The 16,676-nt window shown below is 49.6% G+C and overlaps 1 protein-coding gene across 1 annotated transcript in view; it reads right to left on the reverse strand.

Moving 5' to 3' along the window:
* The window catches only part of NRP2 (neuropilin 2), an 86,971-nt gene that overhangs the window by 46,391 nt on the left and 23,904 nt on the right, over positions 1 to 16,676 (reverse strand). Inside the window, exons 3-7 of the mRNA XM_086615514.1 lie at positions 11,256 to 11,437; positions 6,712 to 6,942; positions 5,996 to 6,151; positions 3,943 to 4,112; positions 2,739 to 2,894 (exon numbers count right to left, since the gene is read on the reverse strand). Coding sequence (XP_086471640.1) covers positions 2,739 to 2,894; positions 3,943 to 4,112; positions 5,996 to 6,151; positions 6,712 to 6,942; positions 11,256 to 11,437 — 895 coding nt within the window. The remainder of the gene's footprint in view (positions 1 to 2,738; positions 2,895 to 3,942; positions 4,113 to 5,995; positions 6,152 to 6,711; positions 6,943 to 11,255; positions 11,438 to 16,676) is intronic.

The raw sequence follows: 16,676 nt of genomic DNA on the forward strand, positions 1-16,676 counted from the left end.
GGGACTCAAAGGTGAGCCACCACGTTGCACAGCGAAGCACACTGGACCCACTCTCCTCCCAAACACCAGAGGGAAGGGAAGCGGGGAGCAAAAGAGAGGAGGTCAGAGCTCCCCATCCTCTGCAGGGAGCGCCACCCACCACTCCTGCACTCGCTGTTTTTCTCATGCTTTAGTTCCCTGATGAAGATGTAAATGTTAGCTGACCCACCTATAACATGGCAGAGCTTTGCTTTTGGCCCACACAGCCGGCAGAAATTCAGAGCAGTGTTTGATACACCCCATATGTCTATGTGTGCATGTGCATATATATATGTGTGTGTGTGTGTATATATATATATGTATATATCTGCATGTATATAAAGGAATAGAGAGTCCCTGTCTGTCCACCCCCTCCTCTCCCTCCCCGCTCCTCATGGCACCAAATCAAGCTGCGGCAGACTTGACAAATCTATTTGGCAGCGTTCGCTCCACCGTTGCAGCCTGAACCGTGCAGAGCGCCGCACTGACGCAGGGAGGAATCTGCACCTTGAATACAGACATCTGGGAGCTTGCCTAACGCAGGAATGGCGGGGATTAATGCGGGCGGGGAATGTGGGGCCAGAGCCCCCCCAGCACCAGGCCCGCGAGTGACGGGCTTTGCCCTGGCCCCGCTGCAGCTCGGCTGCTGGTGGCCGGTCATTCGGCGGAGAGCAAAAGCAGTCACCCGGATGCAAAAGGTAGGTGAGCCACCAAAAAGCAATTACTTATCCTCCAGCCTCGGGAAGTGTCTGCTAAATTGAGGCCAGAACACAGGAACGAAGTGAGACTGGAATAAAGGAGTAAAAAAGGAGAGGTTTGATTTTTCCTCTTTTTTATGAAGAGTGAAAACAGAGCAGAAAAAAGCAGATAGGACACAGGGGCTGAGTCCTGAAATGGTGGCAATTCAGGTGGCTATGGGAGTGGTTTGGGTTGACACCAGCCAGGCTTTAGAGTCTTGCTGGAGTGATGTAAATTTGCTCAGCAGCACTGAAACCACCCGTGCTGTCCTGCTCCACCCTGGCTGAGGATCGAGAGTCCAACGCCTGGATCTACACCCTCTACTCTCCCCTGTGACTAAAACCACTGTCCAGGCCAGATTCCCACTCCGGTTAGACTCCGAAAGGTAAATTTATTGCCAGTGGTTATTTGAAACACTGAACTGTGTATTTAGCCCATCGTTCTGTCCAGTGTGTTGCCAATCTCCCATCTGCCTCAGCTTGCATAAATGGTCCCAGTGAGACCTCAAACTCACCCATTTTCACGGGGTGCCCGGGGTGAGGAGAGACAGCTCTGGTTCACAGCAAGGTCTGCCGTGGCCAGAGGGTCCTGGGAGAGGACAGAGCCGCTGCATCAGCGCATGGCCACCGCGTGAGGGTTAGACGTGAGCTCTGCCAGGAGCTGTGGCCACGGAGCCAGCCCGCCCCAGGTCTGAGGGAGCCCGGCTGCCAACTCTTCTATGGGTTGCTGGGCTGCCTTGTGCCTCCATTTCCCTACCTCTAAAATAGGACTAACACCACCTCACTTGGCACACAAGGAACTTAAATACTCCAAATACTGGAGGTATGAGACCCTGCGAGGGGCCTCTGCACTCAGAGGATTCAGAGTGAATTTGAACCGTGAGACACACTTGCAGGGAAGGGGAAATCACATGGCCCGGAAGGGAAGGAAATGTCTGGGTGAATCCTGGACAAGGCAGGCTACTGCCTTTCATGCCAGCAGTGCCTGTGCCAGCAAAGGGAGGAGACAGCTAATTTAACAGAAGCACTGAGCAAGCAGAAATTGCTGGGACGTGCATCTGGGGGGAGGTGTGTGGGACCCCGGCCACCAAGTTCACGCAGACAGATTATAGCACAACAGGGAGGACCTGAGCCATGGCAGCAGTGCTGGTGGGCACCACAGAAGAGCAGGGAAGGGCTTTGCCGAGGTGCCCTTAACCAGGGGACAACCACACAATCAAGGCAAATGACAAAGCAGGGCCAGCCCAGCACCATGGCTGCCTTAACGTCCCTGCCCGTACACCAAAGCTCCCATGTGGACCACCTCGACCTTGCCTTGCCTGGCCACACAGCGGCACCCGCAAGGCTTGGAAGGGCCGAACACCCATATTTACCCTCCCTCCCCCTCACTCCCATTTCTGCATGCCTCCCAGAAACATGGCGAGAGGGTGCAGCAGCTCCCAGGGCTCAACACATCCTTGCCGACTGCGCCTGCAAGCGCAGATCCCACAGCTCTGGCAGCCTGAATTGCTCCTTGTTATTTATTGTTCATTTTGTTCTCTGGGATGGTGTGATCCCCTCTTAGGATTTGTGCCCTTTCATTTCCAGGCCTCAATAACTCCTGAACTACAATTTCATGTGGTTTTGTGATTGTTAACCCAGCATGCAGACGGGGCTACGGCCATAAATGCTCAATGAATCTTACATGGCAAAACACAGCCTGTGAAAGCATTTTCTCCTTCATTTGCAGTCAAATAACATACTCTCACCACTACGAAAGACGCAACAGCAGCCAGGCTTTCCAAGGAATAGTATTTCCTCATTGCTGTGCAGAGAAGAAAGGACTATTTCTGCTCAGGGCATCATAAGGCTTTTAGCCCTCATCAGAAAAAGGGTCTCTTACAGATTAAACCCTCTGGGCCTGTAAAATTTCTCTGGTTTATTCCCTCCTGCCAGCTGCAAGACTCACCAAGGTGCATGCAAAAGAGACAACAAGTCCTTTACCTTGTGGTTTTTCCCGTGTCGGTACATCATCCAGTCCTCCCCATTGGTGCTAATCTCCAGCTTGTAGGTGCGGACATAATAGCCATTCTGGGTTTCCCTGGAGATGGCACCCTGTGTGGCAATGGCTGTGAGCACAGTCAGGAAGTGGAGGTCCACCTTTCCAAGGGAAAATGGGACAAGAGAGAGAACAGTGACCACCTGAGAGCCCAGTTTGGCTCGTTAGTTCCCACCTCTGTCTCTGAAACATGAAAAGGGGGGAATTCAGGCTGTCTCACTGCATGTGTGGTCGCACATTTCAACAGGCACCAACCCCTTGGGCTGACATTAGCAGGATGCTTGCAGACAGTTACTCTTGTCCCAAGGCACTAAGGATCTTGATGTCTGTCCACATGGGATCATCACAAGCCTTATTCCTGTCTCAGACCAAGCAACAGGACCTGCACAGAAGCTCATGTCCATTAAAGCAGGACAAAGGCTGACTTTTTCTGTGTAAAATAAAAGCATGATGTCCAATTAGCAAGTACTGCAGCTCCTGGTTTTCCCTTGCTCTTTTTTTTTTTTTTAAACAATGTGGCTTGAGAAAGGTCAGCAGAGCTGGCTTGGTAGCACTGCCATGAATGAAGAATGAGACATCTGCTAGAGGCAATGACATTCACCACCTCCCGTTGCTAGTGTCCTTTAGCAAGCAGTGTCTCACGGCGATGTGACACAGCCAGAAGCCCTGTGTGGACAGAGGCCCTGGATCTAACCAGCTCTCAGGGAAAGCCTTTGCTCTGTCAGCCCTCTACCTGACATCAGCCTGCTCGCGCTCCCTGCATCACTGATGAGATAACTGTTATTCTAGTTGTTTTTCCACACGCCTCCTGGAGACTTTGGTCCTCAGGCCAGTGGTGGAGTCAGTGGCCCTTGTAAGTGGCCGAGGTCCCTTAGTCTCTGTTAGTATGCTGGAAAGTCCATCAAGGTTTTGGGCAGGAAGGAGGGAGCGAGAGAGGGACAGCAGGTCGAGTCAGCCCTCGTGCAGGCGTGCTAATGGGAGAGCCAGCTTGTCGCATTTCACGGAGGCACTGCAGCTCCCCTGCTGCTCGCTCCCCATGAGCCACAGAGGCAATAAAAAATTCAACAAGCCTTATGGTCAAAGGTCAGTTTAACAGTGTGACGCTCCATTTGGTGGGGGAAGAGCAGAGAGGCTGGAAAGCGTGCGTACCTGGAGATACTCTTTGTTGCTGTCTACGTTGGGGGTCCAGCCGTTGTCGTCACTGTTGAGCCGGCTCTGTTGAGGGGTCCATCGTCCATCTGAGTAGGTGGACGAGGCACTGATCTGCATGTTGGAGATCCTGCCAGACTCCATCCCCAGCGGCACGTTGCACTGGAAGTCTGGAGCAGACACATATAGGCAAATCAGTGTACAGTCTGGGTACTTCACTCCCAAGCGGAAAGCAGCCCTGAACTATCCTCCCCAGCTAACCCCAAGAGCAGCTGCCTGCCTGGAAAGATGAACAGATCTGCACTATCTTGCAGGTTGCACCATCTGTGGCAGATGGCACTGAAAAATTAAAGATGGGGCAGCTTTATGTTTGCATGGTCCTCTGAAAACTAATACAGTCCGGATCTTTCTCCCTTATCATCTCCTCCACCTTTGGAGGTGCACTTCTGTCCCTTCCCTCTCTCCATCCCCACCAAGATGTCTCAAGTCCCCTTGCCACAAAGCTGCCCATCTTCTTCAAGGCTGGAGGTGAAAGCTAAGCACTGACAAAGGCAAGGAGTATGGGCAGGCACAATGGGAGGGTGCTTACTGCTGTGCTGCCAGCAGGAATGTCAAGGCCTGGAACATGAAGGTTTAAAGGGTTTTTGTGTGTGTGAGAGTACGGCTGCATGTGTGTGTGTGTGTGTGTGTCTGTGTATATGTGCATGTGCTATATGTGATATCAGGCCCATAGGATTAACCAGCCAAGAATATGAAAGACTCTGGTATGCTTTCATTTGAGTTTTCTCACTTCTAAGGCTTTAAAAGTCACAATTAGCTCAATCTGATTGCGTATCTCATATATTTTATGGCAGCTGTCCTGTACAAACAATAGCAAAGAAAACATTGACAGGAAATGGCACACAGGCTCAAGCGTGCCGCTGCTGTAAACCAATGGGGCTCCACCAAACTGCCTGTGTTTCTAATGTGGCCAAGTCAACCCTGTGTGGAAATGGTGGGCCAATTTAAGATTTCAGTGGTATTATTAAAGTTTCAATTTTACACCAGCATAAATCAAAACAGGCCTGGCTCTTTAACAGCTCTTGTGCTTGATTTCTCAAGCTTTGTGTCATTAACATCTTATTTTCCCAATCCTTTTAAAGAACAGAGTAGAAAGGAGATTAAAGAACAGATCAACTGAGTGTGGAGATAGGCAATGGTGAAGAGCTCACACCGGTCTGTAGCTCTCACAGCCTCAGCTGAACATCCCTAACTCAATCTCAGAGCAAGAGCCTGCAGCCCAACTGCCCCAGCACAGCACAGCCCCTGCTCTACCCTGCTCTCTGTCATGGGCTTTTAGTGTTGGATCAGGGACTCCTCTCTTTCTCTGGGACTGAGGGGTGTCCTGAAGACTTCTTCTGTTGTGTCACAGGTTCACTGCTAAAAGAGGTCAAGACCTGTAGCTCTGATGTAAAAATACCATGGGAAAACAACCAAATCTTTCCTCTCCTGCAAGCGTTATCACAAAGAATCAAAATGCTTTTCATTCTCAAAACACACAACTTACTTCCTACTCCAAATCAATTTACCTCCCTTAATAAAGCATCTAAAACAAATTTTGGTTTGAAATTCTTAGAGCTTAGGCATTTTTTAATTAGACAGCCAAGAAATTCCAATTTGTAGTTTAGGGCTGTGAATTTTTGGAAAACCAGAGAGAGAGAAAGAGAGAGTATTTTCCCCTGTGCTTTAATGAATCTGCTGCACCTGCTGGGCTGAAGTCTTCCTCTAATTCTCTGGGCTGAGCACATACATGAAGTATTCTATCCCAAAAGGTATTGGGAAGACTTCACAAGCAACTGAAAAGTCAAAGAAAGGTCAGAAAGTGTGATTCTTACTGAAATCTCACTTCTGTGAGATACAGAGAACACACCTAGTGTAACTGCTGTATGCATTGCTGGTGGAGGACCAGCCCTGGACACACTCCTGCCTGCCTCACTCTTGCATGTGCCAAGTGAAAGACTTGGGAAAAGAGGTGAAACGACTGCCTAAAGTCACACACACGTTTCCAACTTACTTTCTGGGACTTCCTGCTGGATCAAGTAGTACTGAGCAGAGAAACCATCTTTAGCCACTGCCAGATCTGTGTGGAAGGTGAGCGAGAGGACACCGGTGGTTGAGCGGATGTCTGACGGCATCTTAGTGCCACAGTATCTGCCAATCAAGGGGCCAACTGCAAAAGAAAGAGCAGCAAAGGTAACGCCTACTTTTCCACTGGCCTCCTGGGTCACCAGCAGATTGGCATCACTCAGCAGGGATGCCTTAGTGGAACCGACCAAGATAGAAGAAAAGCTTTGGAGATGGGCTATTTTTTACATCCACTGGCCCCATGCCATGCCGTGCAGAAATATTCACTGCAGCAGGCATTGCTCTGCAATTGCTGGGAAATGCTCCAATCTGCTCTGTCTCTCAGTGTTGGTACGCGGTAGGGAAGTCCTCCCAGCACTGCAGGAACCCACTGCCCTTCCCTGAGAGAGGACTGGTGGTGTCTTGGAGTGTCCCATGGGGCTTTTCAGATCAGTGGTTACAACAGAGAAGTAGTTTGGGGTTTTATGCACGTAGCGTTCTGCAAGCGCACTGCCCCCACAGCCATCCACGGAGCACCCTGATGGAAGGCTGCAGCCACGTCTGAGGTTAGGTACCTTTGGTGTTCAGACACATAACGCACAGTTTTGGAGCTTTGTGAGACACCAAGAGAGACTGAGGACAGCAGCGCAGCATCCCATGGCTTACCCTGAGGGATGCCGTCCCAGATGTCCAGCCAGTCGTACTTGCAATCTCCTTCCCCTGCCTGCAGTGGGTCATGCTCGAGGTCGAAGAGCAGAAAGTGGAGGAGAATTTCTGTCTTTGGCTTGGCTATGATGGTGAAGACGCAGTCCAGGTTGTGTGGATACTTGTCAGGGAAACCTGGAGACTCAATAGTGCCATTGGAGGCTGTGAAGTTTCTGGAGCAGTCCTCAGAGCCTGTAGTGGCAGGAAAAAACCCACTGCCTTAGCAACAATGCAGCTTAATGCCAACAGCTTGACATATCATGGAAACCCCATTTTGAGCTTGGAGGGGCTGCATATTGACTTCTGGAAATGTCCTGTAACCCAAGAGCTGTGTGAATTCCTGCAAGGACCAACAGGGTGATTTTCAAAGCTTTCCACAGGTGGAGAGATGAGGTTCGTGCGTTCACTGGAATGCACAGCATGTGTCTAAATCCCTCAGACAGCTCTGCAAATGTAAACCCTATGTCACTGCTGATCCCCCTGCCAATTCCTCCAAAAATGGGACTAGGAGAGTGATCCCATCCAAAGCCACGGCTATGATTTGGCAGGTCAGCACCCTGCCATGTACCCCAAGCCAGTGGCACTGGCCCTGGTGGGGAAGGGAGGCCATGCTGAGTTAGGCTGGACTTTCCCCACCAGCGCTACCCACTGTCTGCTGAGCTTATCAAACAGCGACCTGCTGGAAGACCTGTGTCCACTGCCCCAAAGCCAATGGAGGGGCTGGCCAGTGTGCAGGGGCCTGTTGCACATGGCCCTTGCTGCTGCGGCTGCCACCCGCCAGCTGTGCTGGCAAAAGGCCACAGCAGGTCCAGGTCTGAAGGAAGAGCTCATGTTTGGAGAGGGGGTTGCCTGGGAAGGGGCAGAGAGGAGTAATGGGGATGCCATCTCTTTGGAAAAAGCCATCCCCAGGGGCTGGTCTCCTGCAACCTCTTCCTCTGTGGCATGGACATCTGTGCCTCAGTTTCCTCTTGAGAAAATCTGGAAGCACAAATATTTACACAGTGAAAGGGCCTGGGGGAGGGAGCCAATGTCTCCACTGTTATCTGGAAACCCTTGGGAAGCACGCAGTTAGCCTGCAGACCCCCGAGTCCCACGCAAAGGGTGAGGGGCAGCTCCAGCATACGTCCCTGCTCCATGGCTGCGACAAGAGTGGGGGTAACAAGGGGCATCTCTGCTGAGAAGGGGAACAGAGTCCTCTTTCTTACAGACTGAGCCATCCACATCAAAAATGCAAGTTATTTCTATCCTTAAGGAAGACCTTTGCGTGGCGAGGAGAGCAGACAATGTTGCCTCTTATTTATTGCTGACCTCAGCACTGGCCTTGGCTGCAGCCAGGCCAGCTCCGTGGCCCCTCTTACACAGCCAAGGTGCCTTGGGGCGGCCAGGGAAAGGGGAATTTGTGTCGTATTCATACCACGGTGGCTTTGAAACTGCTATGCCATGGAGACAGGACAATAGGCAACAGAAATGTGCAGCCTGAAGCTATCAGAGGCAAAAGGGGATATTAGCGAGGCTGCGGGCTGCTGCTGCAACTTGGTGTTAGCATTTGCACAGGTTTCTGCTTTGGTTTTACTGGGACACTCTCCTTCTCCTCTACAAACACTTGTGCTCCGGCTCTTCTAGGCAGCGTGAGCCTTCCTGGGACTAATGGGAGTCTTGTTATTCAATTCAGCATTAACCTACAGGAGTCAGGCCAGCAGCCCACAGTAATAGCAGGATCCCAGCACTGCATTATGCAGCACCTAGCTGGAGAGCTACTCAGGAGAGGCTCTTAATTGACTACCTAATGAAGCAGCCAGCTTTTCTGGTGTGAACCTGTGGGGTAAAACACAGAGACAAAAAATAAGGCCAAACACAAATCACAGCATAACGCCGTGAACAGAGCTAAGGGTGTACTTCGCTCCAAACAGCTTGAAAGACAAATGGATAAATAGGAAAAATAACACAAGCTCCGAGCTAGGGAGAAAATCAAAGACTAAACCCAGAGTCAGGAACCGTCCTCTAGAGACAGGAGGCAGATGTAACTATGTCACTGCATTAGACAACAACGGTTTCCTCGCGTGGGGCTCTTATCGCATTTGGCATCTTTGTCTACAGTTTGGCTGATACCAGCAAACACAATGATCGGTTTTGTTGTAAGGAAGCTGCAGATAATCAAGGGGAGCCATGCTGGCTTCGGCAGCACGGCCCAGCCTGAGAGGAGACTTTGATGCCCAGCGATGGAGAGCTCAGGCCAGCTCTGCCAAACTGACTCACAAAGTGAGCAGCGGGGAGGCTGGACCAGCCAGGGCAGGCGGCTCTTTTGTCTGCCCACAGACTGCTGACTGATACCCATCGGGGGATTCAAAGACTGGTATGCAGTTGTTTGTATGCAGATTGCTCCTCTCTCACACAGAGATAAGGGAAATTTAGCACTAGGTGTGGAAATGAAGGCTCAGTTGAATGGAGCTGTTTTTTTAGGTCACCTCTAAGAAAAAAGGAAGCTGCAGCCACGCTGCCTTTACTGACGTGGACAATGACAATCCGATGACCTTTAAAGCTAGTGACACCCTTGCTGGCTAGCTGACGGCTCAGAAGGAAACTTCTCCCGTGCCTGCCTGCAAAAAAAGGCAGAGTTTGCTCATACTGCGATGGCCCCGCAGCCAACGCTGCCCATCGCCCGCCCTGGGAGCCCCACAGGCAGGCGGGCTGGGAGTGCTCCCGGATCACAGGCTCATCCCAGCTCCTGTGACAAAACCTGCCTTGCTGGGCTGAATTTTGTGGGCTGTGGCTGGAAGAAAGTGTGGCTGTATCTGGAGAGGATGGCTTCCTGCAGGGTGGTGGGGTGGCTAAAGGAGCCCAAACACCACTTCAGGCCGGAGGGCAGCTCTGCATGGATGTACATAGAGTGACATAAACCTGACTCCCATCTCCCAACATCCGCTCTCCCCCAGAGCAGCCCTTGCTTCCTCTCCCTCCCTACCAGCAGGAACAAAATCTCCTTTTCCCATTAATTTTTCCCATTAATTAAAATTAGTTAATTTTAATCCCAGCCAGGCAGAGAGGATTCCTTCCTGCCATCCTTGCCCACCAGTCACGCTCAGCCTGGTCCGGCCACTTCAGCCAGCTGTACCACTCCACATTGCCCCGTGCCCGACTCAGGGGATGGACCTGATGGGAGGACAAGCACAACCCAGTGCAGTCTGCTGGGCTCAGAGGAGGAGTGTCCAAGGGGGGAGAGACAAGGGAGGATGAGGTGGGTTGGTAGTCTTCCTGCCTGAACACAGGCATTCTTTGCCATCCTCAGTGCTGGCTACTGACCTTAGCAAACCCCAATAGCTGGGTGAACCACTAAACTCTTTCAGGGCTAATCTGCATCCTAACCATTAACAAAGAGCAGTGGTGAGCTGGCTGCAGGACAACAGCTCAACAGGCGGTTATATAGCCCAGGCCATCACCTGCAATAGCACTTTCCTCATCCACCTGAACCTCCAGGCACCTATCCCCACTATTTCAGAATGAATTTGGGGAGTCCCATTCTCTTGCAACAGAGTCTCCACATTCACATCTACCTGTGACTGGGCTGCCTGCGCACCTCCCTGCCACACAGCTGGGCCAGGGCCCCTGGGCACTGGTGCCTCTGCTCCATGCCTGCCCTTTGAAGATGCTGGCTAAGTGACCCCGTTGTGCTCCTTTCTGGTTCTTCACCCGGCATGGCATTTTTTTCGTGCTGGATGTGATAACGTGAAAGCCACGTATGTGTTTTCTTCCAATTCATGCCCAAAGGAATGCAGGCTCAGGGAGGGGGATTGCATCCCCGCGCAAAACACACTCTTGTTCCCTCGGTACGCGGGCACACCTCTCTCACCTGCACACACGGGGCACACACAGAGCGGGTTTTATTTTCTCAAGCCTCCTTCTTCCCAGACACCCAATTCTGGCAAATATTTAGACAGAAACACTATTAAAAGGCCTTTGAGCAGCTTTTCCTTTCCTCAGTAATAGTTCAGTATTAAAGAGTTTTACAAATAGTTCCTCTTACATCTGCCTGGAAAGGCACTGTCTCAGACCTTGACAGCACTGCTGACAGCAGTTCCTTGAAAACCAGAGCTCCCCAGTTACAAACCCTGCTTCCAGGGAGAGAAAACACAGTGTCATTGATCAGCCTTGAATCACAGCTCCACAGGAGGGGGAGCTCCATGCGCTCCTAACGGAGGGACAATCCCTACGTAGCCCTAAAAACCTCCACACATGCCAAGGAGATATGTTTCTTGTCCTCGAATACAAGAAACAGGAGAAACCTTGCTTTTCATGCCACACTGTGATCCAGAAATGCACTATCATGCACCACTAACATCTTTACCTTCTTTGAAGTGTGATGCAACAGACTTGCTTAAAAAAAAACCAAACTCTCTATCTCTAGAGAACATGCTAAAAATCACATTGAAAAGGTAGCCAAAGACATCTCCTTGTGAAGATCATTGTGGCAAACAGCCTGGGAGACAGGCATTGACTCAGACGCTCACCTGTCTTGTAGATCTCGTAGCGCAGGGAGAAGCCAGCACCTTGCCGCGCGTAGTCTGAGGTAAACTTGATGTAGAGATAGGGGCCAGAAGAGACGATGGTAGGAGGTGCAATGTTCCCACAGTGCTTGCCCAGCAGGTCTGCTGCTTCACTGTCGCCATCTCGGATCTCGATGTAGTCATACCTGTGGAGGCAGGTGAAATGGCAGTAAAACCATCTGCCAGGGAGATGCTTCAGGATGCCAGGAACAAACACAAAACACTTCTTTATATTTGCATATTTCACAGAACATCTTCCAGAAAGGTACCTGGGACTCTGTCTGTTGCTCACACCACACCACATCACACATACACACATCCTCAACACATTTTTTCCCTTCTCTCCGTCTGGCTACACGTTAAGTCCTTTCCCCTGTTGCAGCTCACATCATTAACTTATTTCAGTCACACCCACTTCAACTTCAGAGCCAACAGGCAAAATTTAGGACATAATTTGCCTCCATTTCCACAAGACTCCTTCGGCATGGGGAGAAGCTCAGATACAACTCTCCTGGGGCTGCTCTCCTTCCCTTACCTCTCGCCTTAAGTGCTATCGTGCTAAGCACAGCTCAGTTTATTCCACCATCCAGGTGCGATCCTGCCAAGCACGCACCAAGCATGACATGCTTGGCCAGAGTGGTTCGATCCGCGTGAGCCAGTAGCTATTGCGTGCACTGTCTGACACCACATTGGCCCTTTAACAAGTGTGGCTGGTACACTTACTTAGCACTTGGACACTAATACCGATCCTCTTCTATTAAGTGCTGTCAAAGATTTCTGCGGATGAGAAGTGCTGCATAAGAGCTGGGTGACCTCATTCCCTATTGCCTGATCCTTGTACACCCTGTAACCGCAACCTGCCTTTGCTAAACACCACTCGGCGATGCCCACTCCCGCCCACCACCATGGCTCCTGGGCATCTGAACTGTGTGGGGAGGAATCTGCAGGTTTGGAAGAATTGTCTCCTGGTGCAGAGGCAAAAGCTTGTTGCAAAGCCTGGCTAGAAGGTGAAACTCCCACAGATTCCTTCATATTTTTCTGGGCCATGACTAATGATAAGGTAGTCTCAGGCTCTGTGTGCTATGAAGAAACAAACAGCTTTTATGTGAACATCTTGTTCTTCAGCTGCCTTCTAACACCCGCGCTCTTCCGCTCCTTTTCTCCTCTCTGGCCAGCATGCTGCTATTTACAGAAACTGCCCATCTCTCTTCAACTGTTTATTCGCTTTGTATCAACCTGTTTGAACAACGTGCTACAGCTCTTCTCACAGGGCCGGGGAGGGAAAAAGCATCTCCAGGCTGCCAGGAACCTGCCTTTCTTCTTTGTCACAAGATCGCCTGTTCGGGAATGGAGAGTTGAAAGGAGAAGTAGCTTGCTGGATACAGAATGATCCTCATGTGACTTATGCCTGTTCTGCAAAGCACACATCGGCAGGCAACAACCTCAAAACAAACTTACAGGGACTCAGTGTGCTCTTCCACAAAGAAAGATGGCCCGGATGGCTTCAGTTTCCCTCCTTTTTGGGACTAAATCAGGCTGAGAGCCAGAGGCAAAATGCCTGCAGATAAAATCCTGTCTATGTTGGACCAAGCACTCAGCTAGCTGCAACCACCCAGCCTTTAACTTCGTTACAGACTCAATTGGCTTGGCCAAGGTGAAATCCAAGCGGTCTTGAGAAGAGGCACTCATGCAGGAAGAGCGTTTGGCTTAGCTGGTGGGTGGACACAAGCAATGTAAATGAAGATCTGTTCCCTCTGCTCTCTCCTCAGCCCTGTGCCGCTCCCTGTCACCTCATGACCCCTAATTACCCTGACACCATCCAGCAGCACCCTGCATGACCCCACTAATGTCCATCATGTGTGGCTTGATCCCACCGTCTCCCCAGGGAGGAGGAACATAGAGGGCAGTGTTAGTGCTTCTTTTAAGTAGAATTTTTTCCTCTTTGTTTGTCTATTTGTTTAAAGTAGCACTAAGCAAACAGCAAGGACATTTTGTTCTCTAAATAACTGCTTGTTCTCAGTGTACTTTCAGCCCTTCCACATCTGAAGTACACATCTGTGCCGCAGGACTGCCGGCTAGTAGTGAAGTCGCAAATATGTGGCAAAAAATTAATTTGGCAAAAACGTGAATGTTGGCAAAACACAGTTAATTGAGCAGACTGTAAAAGTTGCCATTTGCATGGCACAGGCAGAGGTTAGCTGCATCCCAGAGAATCACATCTGTTTGTGTCCTCGTGGGGTTATAACTCGCCAACACAATACATGGCTTCGACTACTTGACTGTAACAATCACAGCTTCTGCTGTAGCCAACACACCAAACACCCTACCGCTGTCCACATGGGTCCTCAAACTACCCAGTGCTGTAGGAGCCCTAGTGATTTCAGAAGCAAATTCTGAACAAAGAAATATTTGCTTATTGAATGGGTGGATAACTTCCAATAATCACAGAATCATAGAACGGTTAGGGTTGGAAGGGACCTTAAAGATCATCTAGTTCCAATCCCTTTGCCATGGGCAGGGACAATAATATATACAATTTGGGAATATTGCAATCTGCTCATGGGCAGTCTGCAAATGGAAAATTAAAGAATGAATCTAGTAAGTAAATCATCAGGAAATATTTGCCTCTCTGAATTAAACCCTGTTTGGCTTCATCCAAGCATCTAACTGAGCTTTCTCCTACTGAAGCTAATCCTTAATAAATCAAATGTTACAAACAACTGAAAAAGCCCCTAGGAGAAGGTCAGGGAATCATTTTTGCCAAATGTAAAATTAATATAAATGCATAAGAGTTTTCTTCCCTAGTGAAAAAAATCTTGGCCCAAGCCCTCTGCTCCTCATGAGGCAAAACTCTCTTTCTTCAGGTCATATAAAGAGAGCATGCATTGGGAGAGTATTACACTCAGGAAGTAACTCCTGCCCAGATGAGCAGGAGCACCTACTTCCTCTCCAACATAGCAATTAAGCTTTAGGCTTTCATACCGAAACACCAAAGACGTCTGGTCCAAAATGTGAAACTTTCAAACTTCAGCAAGAACACTGGCTAATCCCCACTACAGACTCTCTTGGCATCGTATGCTTCAGTTGTGTCCATGCCTTGGCCCACAATCAAACAAGCTGATAAACCCCATTCTCCTCACGTTGGGTCACTGGCCATGTTAAAAACTAGTTTGGCCAGACCTTTGCTTCTGTTAAGCTTAAGCATGCCTTCCAGACTTTGTTCTTCCCGTGTGAAAAACAAGAAGAAAAATTGGAAGGAAGAAAACCCAACCCTGGGGATGCTTTCTACTCTAACTGTTTCATTTCCAGATAATTATAGACTAGGGCACAGCTGGGTGGGACACACTTATGGGGTGACGGCATCCAAACTGTCTTGACCAGTGCCCAGCAATTTGCATTTCAGTCATATAACCAAATTCATTGTTTCAGTCAATGTGCACCAACACCCTTGTGGGCTGACCTCTCTAGCATTACCTCCACTGGGCGAGCTGCCATCTCCAAATACATTTCGTGGCCACTTCCCCCCATGTAGGCACTGCTCCAGTGAGCCAACCATAAACATGTGAGGGCAGGGTGCAGCCTCCGTAACCCACAAGTACAGTCAATGGATTAACCAAGTCTTCTTGCAGGGAAGGTGACTGCAGTAAGCTGCTCCTCCAGCAGCAGGGTATTTCCAGCTGTTCCTTGAGTGGGAAGGCTGGCCAGTTGGTTTGAAACCACCTCAAACAGAGATTTCCACCAGAGAGTTTTAAGGCAAAGCTGAAGTGCTTTTAGCTGCCCAGACAATGGGGGTTGAGAAAGGAGGGAAATGCATTGCTTAGACACTCTTCTTGGAGCTGTTTAACAGAATTAAATGGAAAATGTACAATGCTTACAAATACTGCTGCGTTTTTATTAAAGATTTTAGTAGAATGTGCTCTGCTGATGTTAAGAGAGCTTTTATAAACTAATTATAAAGCACTTCTAATGCCTGTATTACTCATGCTTGCTTGCTTGCTTTTTCCTCCAGTCAACCCCCTCTGCTTCCCAGTCTTTTCTTTCTCTCCTTTTTACCTAAGTCACTTTGCTGCTGGCTCTCCAAACAAAGCTGCGAGGCACAATAAAGGCAAACAGGCCCCAACCACAGTGATTATGAGAAGACCTCCACCTTTTCAGGGAGCTAATCTGCTCCCTGGCCATCAAACCGTGTTCCACTGTCCCCCGAGGCCGGCACAGACCTCCCAGGTGCTCACCCAGGCACCGGTGAAACGCTGTGACCCATCTGGGGAGCAGCACCAGAGAGCCTGAGCCATTCCTCTGGGTGCTCCTCTCCAGAGCCATGCAACTCGGCACAAAGCACAGTTTTGGGACACACGCTGCTCTACACATGATCAACAAACCTACTGCCCCTCAGCCCCAAATCCTAAGAGATGCTTAGTCCTTCCCCACTGAAACATGCTTCAAGGACATTACAGGGATGTTGGCTTAGGATGGAGAGAAACACATATGATAAATCATGTATATGCTCACAGCCATAATGTAAGGCCTCGTGATACATGAATTTGTGTAAGCCTTGCTTCAAAGCTGGAGGAGGGCTGGCTCCCCAGACCAAGCTCTGACCTAGCTGGCAGCTTTCTCAGCCTCTTTCCAGAGTTATGATTTAGAGTTGGTCATACTCAGCTAAACTCAGTTTCCAGTGCTTGCCAGGGCCAGAGAGAGTTGCAAGGCTTTAACTTGAACTTCCTCAATGTTTAATTTGGAGATGTTATTTATAGGCATTTCCATGGGGCTCATGACTGCACCTGGCAAACATTAATGATGGGGTCCTCACGAGACCCTGAGAGGTGGGAAGGCAGAGAGGAGCGGTGGCTGGCCCAAGGTCACACAGGAAGTTTGCAGCACAGCCAAGAATAGAAGCCAGCCTTGATTAGACAGATTATATTATATTGGAGGAGTCTGGCCTAGATAGACAGAGAGACAAATAGGTACTGACTGCATGCCAACAGCCCCAAATTTGGGAATGCCCAGTGTTGACTTGAGCCTTCGAGGCCTCTGGTCTGCTTGAACCATATGTCACGGTGTCTTGAATGCATCTGCTGAGAATAGGAAGGGAAACTGCAATTCTAGTGAAATGAGTAGGCGTTAATACTCTGCAGGTAGCTCAAGGAAGGCGTGGGGAACCTGCTTAGCCATAACATCAGCTGGTAAATGCAATTGTTCCCTTTGAAAAGGTGGCAAGCGGTTTGTTTGTCAGAAATTGTTATAAAAAGCATAAGGGTTTTTAAATACCCTCTAACAAAAGGCTGTTTCTTAGAAATGAAATAGCAGCTGCAGTATAGAGGTGGTTAAAAAACTGTGAACCAGAAGCTCTGTGCTTGTTTTGCAATCAAAAGGCGGCTAGAATTA

Source organism: Tauraco erythrolophus, chromosome 8, assembly GCF_009769465.1.
Source record: "Tauraco erythrolophus isolate bTauEry1 chromosome 8, bTauEry1.pri, whole genome shotgun sequence".
In the NCBI taxonomy this organism is placed as follows: Eukaryota; Metazoa; Chordata; class Aves; order Musophagiformes; family Musophagidae; genus Tauraco; species Tauraco erythrolophus.